This window comes from Catharus ustulatus, chromosome 13 (genome assembly GCF_009819885.2).
Source record: "Catharus ustulatus isolate bCatUst1 chromosome 13, bCatUst1.pri.v2, whole genome shotgun sequence".
Lineage (NCBI taxonomy): Eukaryota > Metazoa > Chordata > Aves > Passeriformes > Turdidae > Catharus > Catharus ustulatus.
The window spans coordinates 4,730,514-4,741,227 of NC_046233.1; the positions used below are offsets into that span (position 1 = coordinate 4,730,514).

The 10,714-nt window shown below is 47.3% G+C and overlaps 1 protein-coding gene across 1 annotated transcript; it reads left to right on the plus strand.

Moving 5' to 3' along the window:
• The first annotated feature begins 3,042 nt into the window (after positions 1-3,042).
• On the plus strand, positions 3,043-9,747 carry LOC117002559 (2-epi-5-epi-valiolone synthase-like). Its single transcript, XM_033071814.1, has 5 exons — positions 3,043-3,329; positions 5,618-6,251; positions 7,875-8,108; positions 8,745-8,997; positions 9,608-9,747. Exons 1-5 carry the CDS (start codon positions 3,043-3,045, stop codon positions 9,745-9,747), a joined length of 1,548 nt encoding a protein of 515 aa, XP_032927705.1.
• The last annotated feature ends 967 nt before the right edge of the window (positions 9,748-10,714 follow it).

Consider the following 10,714-nt stretch of genomic DNA (forward strand, 5'->3'; position numbering starts at 1 on the left):
AGCTTATCCCAGCCCTCACCTCTTTGCCTCAGTGTGTAATTCATGTCCTTCACATCATGGGGACAGGGCTGGGTGGGCAGTGTGGCCAAAACACGAGTGCATGGCCATCAAACATTGCAGAGGGTCCTGAGCAGAGCTCAGCCTTAGCCTCAGCATCCACAGTGCCAGAGCCTGCAGCAGTGATGGCCTGGGGACAGGCAGCAGCCTGGGGATGGAGGGGGAGCAGGAGGAGAGAGAGCAGGAGGAAGCACCCAGAGAGAGGACACTGCTCCTCATGGCTTCAGGGGAAAGCAAGGAAAATATACACTAGCTGGTGCGTTTTCTACAGGTTCTACTGCCAGAAAATAAGTTGAAAAGCTGAATCTCCCCAGTGCTCAATTAGGGAGAGAAATTGTTTGTAAAACAAGCATCACAACCCATCAGAAATTTGTCACAGCCAAAGCTCTCTTGACATTGCAAACATCCCCCACCCCACCATTCCTTTCTCCTGGGATTGTCCCACTCCCTCCACTCCAGGTTCCTGCAAACCCATCTCCTGTGCTCAGCCTCTCTCCTGTCCCTGACAAAGCCACCCTCTGCCTTGCTGCCAAGCCACACGGTGTCCCCTCCTGTCACACCACTCTCCTGGAGCTCCCCACCCCTCACAGGGAGTTTACCTGAAGGGTTATGCATGTTCCTTCTTGTCCCCTGGCCTCAGAGGATGCTGTGGTGGGTTTGCTGCCTCTGCAGAGCAGGAGGATGGTGCTTGAGTGCTCAGGAGGGGACAAAATCTCCTCCCTCAATCACCAGGGCAGAGGGGAGAGGCTGCGTGGGAGGATGGCCCCGGGCTGGGGCTGCACCCACTGTCCCACCCAGAGCACCGGCAGCAGGTGAGATCCAACAGCATCTGACATGAAAAAACACAACAAAGAGCCGACTGTCAGTGCCTTTGCTTTATGTAAGTTCACATCCTGACCTTGGGAAGCTGCTGGCTCTCAAGGAAGTAATTGGCAGTTTCATAATCTTCTAGTTACATATCATTGACATGCCCCAGCTAAACCACCAGGTATGGAGCCAAAAATGTCCCAGGACTCTGAACCCCAGGTTATCTACAAGTGGTCCTTAGCCACAAGGTGACCACTGCCCAGAGCCAAACATTGGAGCAGCCCCTGCTTGTGTCACTTGGGTACCAGAGGATCTGCACCCCAGGAAAGGGTCCCAGCAATGGACTGGCTGAGAGGCATCACGAGCAAACAGTGGGGACACCAAGGCATCCAAAAACCTGAGGTGCCTGCAGCAGGGCTGGGCAGAAAGGGCTGGTGAGGAACTAAAGCAAAGTCCTTAAAGAGCTGAGGTGGGCTGGCCATCTCCTTTTCATCCAGATGAAACACAAACTGAAGGTAACGAGGAAATGTGGACTCCCCATAACCAGAACAGCATCTGTCACCTCTGGGATGTGTCACCCTGGGCTCATTCACTCAAGGACTGGCTCAATGTACCTGCAAAGTGTGCTGAGAGAGCCCAGGGCTGGCAGGGGAGGGGAACAGGCTGCGGGAGCTCACACAGGGCTCTTGGCAGCTCCTCTGCAGGATGGAAGGAACAGGGACCTGGCAGTCATTGGTGCTGGCAAGCAGCTGGACAGTGGAAAGTTAATTTGTCAACTTCTCAAATGTAACAGAAGACATTTCAGTGTCCCCAGAATAGAACAGGGAAGTATAAATAGAAAATAAATAAATGCACACGATGAAAGAGTAAAAGAAAAGTAAATAAGTCTCAATGCTGACTGTGTTGTTATTAATTAAAACAAATAAATGAGATAAAAAACCAGACCTCCTGACATACCTAAAATTATTCTATTTTATGATTTAGTAAACAACAAACTGCATTAGAATTGCAGAAAGCAATAAAAATTGCATTTATATTGGGAGTTAAAATTTCAGATGAGTATTTGGTAAACAGGCTATGAGATTTCGTGTGCCATCTAATCCACACAGAAAAGCTTTAAGGTGACTTTGGGCAAGTTGTTTCATTTCAGGGACTCTTATTTTCTTCTTCTACAAAATGGGGTTAACAGCCTGTCCTGTTTACAAAGCACTTTGCCATGTGGAGATGAAGCCAGCAGTGAGGACGGGAGTCAGGAGTTAGACAATTCTTGGAGCACGGCTACATGGCTTTGGAGATTTTTCTTTCAGCTCTTTCTCAATATTAATTTTGAGATAGATGAAGGTTTCAAAGTGATTTTGGCTGCAATGAAGCCTTCAAAGCAATGACACAGCATTGTCCAACGGGTTCTTTAAGACCCATTTTTTCCTGCCTCTGCTGTTACTGGTTTTGGTTTTCTTGATCTTTGTTTCTGAACAAGGACAGCTTTCAGAAACACAGCTGAGAAGGTGGCAAAGACAGGTTTGTGCCTTGAGGCACTGCTGGTGAAATCAAAGGAAGATCTTCCTGTGCTGAGCACACAGAGCTGTATGCCAAGGGAATACTTCATGTGGCAACCTGAGCCTGGGGGCCTCCAAAAGCCCCAGCTGGAAGATCACATGGAAAAGTGAATTGTGCATCCCCCAGCCACGTGGGGATCAAAACCCAGCTCATGCCACATACAGCCCTTCAGGAGATAAATCCTCTCTGATAATTTTTTTTTAAACCCACCATAAAAGCTAAAATATACATTATATATAGACTTTTCTTCCTCAATTCAAGAGGATCCCAGAAATGTGAGCTCAAAGAGGTTTATCCAGCGGGTATTGATCCCCATGCTTCTGCTCCTGTCTCATCCCATAAGAGCAGCTAAAAGCTGCAGCCAGATCAGAGGCTCTACTCAGCAAAGGTGGTTCCTGAATGATGTGAGGAATCGCACAAACTGCCTTTCATAACTTTAAATTTGCTGTAGGGCATCATGTCGGGAGTTAATGTATGCACTCCTATTGTACATCTTAAGCATTATAAAACCAGCTGATTACACAACCCCATCCTGGTAGTCGCACGTGTCCTCTAACATTCCTGCCACCTCTAACGTGCATCCCACATTAGGTAATCTCAGTTTTGTAATTAGTCCCTCACATGGAGACGAGACCTCCCCTCCCAATGCCTGGTCACTCTGGAGCCTTTAAAAAGCACTCAAAGGCACCCAGTGATGGGAGATCTCTGGATAGGGAGATTTCACCTTCTGGAAGCATGCTGGTGACAGAAGAGGAGTGTGCTCCAGCAGTCCCAGAAGCCAGCATGGCCCAGGAGCCCCGGCAGACGGATTTCCAGCTGGTGAGAGTCAAGAGCACGTGGAGCCGCATCAAGAAAGGAGAAGCCCTTTCCAATAGTGAGGATGAGATCACTCACTCTGAGGCAAAAATGTGAGTATAGCAAGGAGCCTGTGTTGCTCTGGTTGGCCAAACTGGGGCCAGCTCCTTGGTGGGATGGAAAAACCATCTTGGGTGCCGCGGCGGCTTCAACCCGCGATGACAGAATTACAGAATTACAGAATTACAGAATAGTTCAGGCTGGAAGGGATCTTTGAAGGTCATCTAATCCAAACCCCTGTGATGGGCAGGGACACCTTCCACTAGACCAGGGTGTTCCCAGCCCCAACCAACCTGACCTATGTGCACAAACCTGAGGACATGTCCTTGGGAACACGTTCAGGATGGCAGCGCAGGAGGTTGCATTGCTCTTAGACACAGCTCAGAATTACAGAGAGAATTTTATCAACAGCCTCCATTTTTGTAGACAGGAATTTTCTTTAAACTTCTGAAAAACTTACACAGGGACATCTGTGTGCTGCACTTGGGCTCTTTCTCTCCACTTCTTTGAAACTGCAATCTGTGTGTGCAAAATCTCACGCTCAGGCATGGGAGACAGATGGGTTTATAGAGGTGGTCACAGACAAATTAAATGGGTAGGTGGGAAAAATAAAGTGTCACTGGCAGCAGCAAATCCCTTAACACATCCCTCAAACTGCAGAAGTCACCTAATGCTGCTTCAGACTGATCAGAGACAAAAATGTCCCCCAGGGAAATAGATAGAACATCTCTCCAGTTAATTATCTTTTAATTACAGCATACTCTTTTTCATGAGTGCATGGAGCTCCATTCATGATGCAGATCTTTTTTAATACAGCTCTCTTCTGCATTTCAGAAGTTTTCCAGCCTTTGTCATGCTCAGATTTTAATGGCACAAGTCAAACCCTTTTCTCAGCCAGGTCAGAGGGATCTTCACCAGCACTGGCAGGGATCACACACGAGCATCACCCAGGCAGAGTTGCAGCAGGTAGAGAAGGACCTTGGCAGACCCAAAACAGCCTGCTGGACCTCAGTCAATAGAAGGATGAACCTTGGGCCCAAGAACACCTAGAAAAATCCTCAGCTGACATATGCTCCCACCAAGGCATGTTCAGCCCCAAATTCGCTGTGATTTTCATACAGCAGAGAGGTTGCAATGGGTACTGGTTGTACCATCCAGCACCCAAAGCTGATTCCACCAAATAATATTCCACACCATCCTGTCTCTTACAAGGGTCACACAGCAGAGATGAATGCACATGGAGTGAAGTACAGCTATAAGATGGTGCATTAAAATGTACACAACTGCTTTTTCTGATACCACATTTGAAAAGCCCAGAAATTTTCTGGAAGGTGTAAACCCTCACTTTTTTTTTTTTTTTTTAACAGCTATGGACTTCAAGGGCTTAGAGACTTTAAGACTTAGAGACAGTTTGGTAAAGAAAGCAGAGAAGCATCTATTTCAACCTCTAAGTGAATGTTCAGGCATGTGAAAAGAAATTGGGCATGTAGGAAAATCTGATTATCCAATGAATATCACAGAAACTGAAATGCAGCTCAAAAAACAGTCTTATATAAACTACATTTGACTATTTCCTTCTGCTTGTTTTTTTTGTTTGGTTGGTTTTGGTTTCTCTTATTTTTTGATCTTCTTTTTTCCCTTGTTTGGCCATCCCACAGAAGGTAGGGGTTGTAGGATTGTGTTTTTCACTGGTTTTAGATAGATAATTAATTTTGGCTTTTATTTACCTTGAAAATTCCAATATGGAAATGTTTCTCAACTCTGAAATAATTTTGTTTCCCTTTCCAGGAGTACTTACTATTTCTGTCACCCCTATTTCAAGGTAGAGATCCATTAGTTCAACTAAAGCATTGTAGAAACACTGGTCTGAGTGGAGATGTGTGGCTGTTTATAGACAGACAGGTATAAATTCACTCCTATCACCCAGATACACCATCAGAGGATGCTTCCTCCATAAATATGGAAAATTTTGGCAACCTCTTCTTTTCCCCACTCCCTCTTTGGAAGCTGAAATGATTGGGCTGGCTCATTCTTTATGGGTTTTCAACTTCTAGCATGAAAAACATGTCCCAGCCCTTCTGAACTGTATCTTTTTAGTGCTATGTAGGAATTCAGACATTTAACTCTTCACTAAGACCTTGGAGAGCTTCTCCAAGAATAAAATTGCTGAGCCCTTGACACCCAGGGGGGTGTCCCACCCTCACAGCCCCACATTTCTGCACTGCATGGGCAGGAGACTTCAATTGTTCCCCTCCCAGCTACATCCTTAAACTAGTTCAGACATGCAAAGGTCAAACTATGAAAATAGTGATTTCAAACCGTGTTTTCTGATCCTTGCCAGAGGTGAGTGCATCTCCGAAGGTGGGATTTCCTGGATAATTGAGGCTCCCATCTATTTTTGCTACAAAGTGGTAGAAACATACAACATCCTGGAGCCCTCCAACACCACTCTGCTGTGGGGTCACATCACTGACCCCCAGCAAATAGAGCTTGCCACCGCCAGCAAGAGGAAACTGCGGCGCTTCATCGTCATCGACGAAGTCGTCGACAAACTTTACGGCTCCAAAGTCAGACAATACTTCGAAGAGAACAACGTCCAGTACAAAATCCTCGCCCTGCCGACCACCGAAGAAACAAAATCCATGGACCTGGTGCTGAACATCCTGCACGAGGTGCAGAACTTCAGCCTAGACCGGCGCACGGAGCCCATCATCGCCATCGGCGGCGGCGTGTGCCTGGACATCGTCGGCCTCGCCGCCTCGCTCTACCGCAGACGCACCCCCTACATTCGGGTCCCCACCACCCTCCTCTCCTACGTGGATGCCAGCGTGGGGGCGAAGAATGGGGTGAACTTTCTGCAGTGTAAGAACAAGCTCGGGGGTTACACGCCGCCCGTGGCAAGTTTCCTGGATAGATCCTTCATCCAGAGCATCCCTCGGCGGCACATCTCCAATGGCCTTGGGGAAATCTTAAAGGTATGAACTTCTGCAACTGCAGCTTTCAAAACTGAAGCCATGCAGTGGTTTGGGTTGGAAGGGGGCTTTGGAGGCCACCAAATCCAATCCCCCTGTGATGATCAGGGATACCTTTCACTAGATTTGGTTGCTCAAAGCCCCATCCAACATGTTCTTGAGTATTTCCAGGAATGGGGCATCTACCAAACTTCTGGATAACTCATTCCAGGGTTTTATCACCCCCATTACAAAAAATTTCTTCCTCACGACTAGCCTAAATCTATATTCTTTCAATTTAAACCACTACCCCTTGTTCTATCACAACAGGCCCTGCTAAAAAGTCTCTCCTCATCTTTCTTGCCCGTTTTAAGTACTGAAAAGTAAAATGCCCAGAAGCATCCATGGCATTGCATAAACAACTTAGAGGAATCAGGGTGGGTCATCAAGGGGACTTTTAACTCTCATTGAGTCTATATATATTCTGTACAGGTGCTAAATTTGTTAGAATATCCCTTACACTCAGTGTCCAGTGCTAAGCCTGCAGAGGAAACTCCAAAACTCACAGCCAGACACACCAAAATCTCACAGGAGACACAGCAAAATCAGGGAAGAAAAGCCTCATCTTTCCACTGAGGCTGATCCATAGCACTCTGTAATGAACTCCTGGCAGAGAGTCTGAGGCTCATTATGATGGGGATTAATAATCTGCAAGATCATTTGCACCTACCTCAGTGGGTATGTCGAGTGTGGTCAATCAATCTCCTGCGAGGCAAATTCTACTTCTAAAATTACCTGGAAAGTGCACAGTAAATGGCTTTATGTCTGGAGCACTTTGGAAACTTTTGATAAAGCAGAGTTCAAGCTATTAAAGTGTATTAGAGATGAGTTCATCAACAGCAATTTTCACTTGCACAGTGAGAAATCCCCAGGATATCTGGAGGTTTCTCACAGGCACTGTGAAATCCTCAGGTCACCATTCCCCACTACAGGGGTGGGGCTAATTCCTGAGTCAGAGAGGGGAAAAATACGCATTTCTAACAAGGACATAACTTCTGAACTCTCATATTCCATATACTGCAGTGTTTTCCCTCCTTCCATTGCCCAAAGAGCAACTCCAAGGATTAGATGAGAGTTGTCCTGGGATTGGCCACAACCAGTCCCTGTCCTGGGGATGGCCACACCCAGTGCTGAGTTTCCTCAGGCACACAAATAACCAAAGCTCGTTACAAACCACCTGCTGGGCTATGGGAGCACACAGCAAACCCCAGCAGGGCAGAGCTATGCAGCAGCAGGGGAACCAGAGCTCGCATCATCTCTGCCATTTACCAGAGTCCCACTGGGCATTTCCACACTGCCTTTTGCACACACCTTCACTCAGCACAGCTGACAGTGTGTGACACCCCTGAGTCACATTCCCTAGAGACCTGCTGAACACATCCCAAATATAATTGTGCTAGCCAGGAACTGAGTCTGCAGAAACACCTTTTCAGATTACAGAGGTACAAGTTGTCCATGCACCACATGTGCAGGTGTTTCTTTGCTAGTTATAATGTTAGTGCAGTCCAATCCACTGAAACACTCAAGTTTCCAACAGCACATGAAAAGATCAGACAATCATCCTTAATTATCTCTTCTTTGTCCCAGATGGCCCTCATGAAACACAAAGGGCTGTTTGACCTGCTCAAGAATCATGGTAAACACCTGCTGGACACCAAGTTCCAGTCCTGCAATGGCTTTGCTGACCACAGGGATGCTGCACTGCAGACTACCAGGATTGCCATTGAAACCATGCTGGAAGAGCTGGCTCCCAACCTCTGGGAGGATGACCTGGACAGACTGGTTGATTTTGGCCACCTTATTAGCCCAGAGCTGGAAATGGTGAGTGACAGACTTTATATTGCAATATCCAATTCAAAGATAAAATTTTTAAAAATTCAATAGGCTGCATGAAAACCTAGTGAAAAAGAGCTGAGATAACTCCAGATTTGCACATGCTAGCCCAGGTCACCCAGCACATCAGCCTGGTGTCAAAGGGGCTCCTCCTGCCCTGTTTCCCTCATACCACCAAATATTTCCAATTCAGACCTCACTCCAGTTGTTGTTTCTTACTGGGCACTTACTGAAGCTCAAAGAAAACCAAATTCCAGTGCAGCCAGTAGAAATCACCCACATGGAGGCCACAAGCCCATATTGCGGGGGAGAAATTGCCGTTGAGGAACGAGGAGGGACACCTACAGCTTATCCAATATTCAGAGCTCATCCCTCTATCTCATGGTGCTCTAGTGATTTAGATGGGAGGAAAATTAGATCCTAGATCCCTATGGGAGGTTTTAGCTGCGATTAATCATGTGTAAAACGGATCATCCTAGCAACCCATAAATCACAACATGCCAACATCCAGCAACCGCAGCGAGCCAAACGCCGATTTTCAGGGATGTTTTTAGACATAAACCCCACTTGTTTCCTATTTGCCACCCCAAACCCTTTGTGCCACCCCCCTTTGCTGCGTTGCAGAGGGTTTTGCCGTCGCTGATGCACGGGGAGGCCGTGAACATCGACATGGCGTTCATGACGTACGTGGCGCACGCGCGCGGGCTCCTGGACGCCCAGGAGAAGGAGCAGATCCTGCAGTGCATGAGGGGCCTGGAGCTGCCGGTCTGGCACAGCGGCTGCAGCTGGGCCCTCATCCAGAGAGCCCTGCAGGAGCGCCTCAAGCACAGCGGGGGACAGCCACGGATGCCCCTGCCCACCGGGCTCGGCGTGGCAGGTACCGCCCAGGGACCCCAGGGAGCACGGGCGGGCACTGACAGCCTGGGAAATGGGCTCTGGGGTTGTGTTTGTGCATTTCTTGGGCTCTTTTTCACATCTTGGTAAGCCCATCGAGAGACGGGATCCCTCCTGTGTGCAAGCCCCAGAACTCCATTAAGGACTGAGGTCTAATTAATTGCATTGTGATTAACAAATCCACCTTGCAAAGGGAGGTGCATTTCTCTGGAAGACAGACCAGAAAGAGGAAAAGAGAAAAATAATTCCTCTGCTATATTTGAAAAGATTTGTTAAATAATCCTTGGCAAAAGGAATTTAATTTTTTACTGTGCCTAGAACTAATGCTTGTAAGCAAAATAATATCTGTTGAATATCAGGGATTAAATACTCATAAGATTTAAAAATAAAAGACAACCAGCCCCTAGCACAGAAGCAATGGCACCAGGTTGTGATATCTGGTATCTCTCCTTTTCACACCATTTCCATGAAGCTCAGTCTCTCCACACAGGATAAAAGGCTCTCACAAACTGGAGAGACTCTGCCACAGTCAGTGTGTGCAGGCAGGAAAATCTCCTCTGGATGTCCTATTAACCACAACTCTTATTTTCCAGACATATTCAATGACACCAGTGAAGAGACCCTGGAAAGAGCATACAAGCTGTGGGTCAAGGACTGCCAGACAGTGCTGGAGGAAGAGCTGCCAGCCCAAGGTGATGATCCTGCCCCACAACTGCACTGTTTGCCGCTGTAAGGTAGTGGGCAGAACTGAATTCTGAACAAGATCAATCCACAAGTACCCGTGAAACTGCACCCACCCCAGAGCTGCATGGAACAAGCAGAATATTGGCACCTGACGTGATTTACCTTTTCCAATTGCTTTGTTTGAAAGGGAATCCATTATTGCTGAAGAAGTGAAACCATCGAGTACCTGTAGTGTAGCCCATAGAAAACAGCCTTATTTCAGGGAAAGTGAGCAGGATTATTCATTTATTTAGTTAATCCAAGCTGGTGACTGCCATGGCCCTTGTCACTGGTGTCCCACCCTGCTTGTGCTTGGACCCCTGGCACAAGCAGGTGTAGCTGACTCGTAGACCATGGTGTGGCACCATGCAAAATTTCTGTGCTTCAAAAAATATTTCAAGTAGGTCATTACCTCCACTGGCCAATTTTTTCTTCTTGGTGTTCCTCTTGTTTTCTCTCACTCAAAAGAGCAAAACACAGAAGCTCATCTGCCAGCCTTTGCACCCAGTGTAAGGGAATGAGGCACCACCACAAGTCACAGATCAGTAAATATCACTGCTGGGAAGCACATGGGGGCTGTCTCTGGGCAGTGTGGCAGCCCTTTGTCTTGGGACAAAGATACTTGAGACATGCTGGCAAGTCTCCTCTTGCTGCCCAAACGTTTGTGGTGGTTTCACTTCGTGACCTCTGCAAGCCACCAGTGTGACAAACAGGGCACTGCTGCCTAAGAACAAAGTTGGGCTCCTGGCAATCTGGCAGAACCCCCTGGTGTCCCCACAACTGCCACAGGGCTCCTGTCAGACTCTGTCTCCTTTCCCATCTCAGCCTTTCCTGGTTAGGTAAGGCCAGCTGGGGAAAAAAAGAGAAATCAGAGGGCTCCAAGCAAGTTCATCATCTTCAAGCAGCCACAGTGTCATGTCTCAGGATCCTGGCAGACTCAGAGCAGATTATATAATGGATGCTGGTGGTGAAAAATG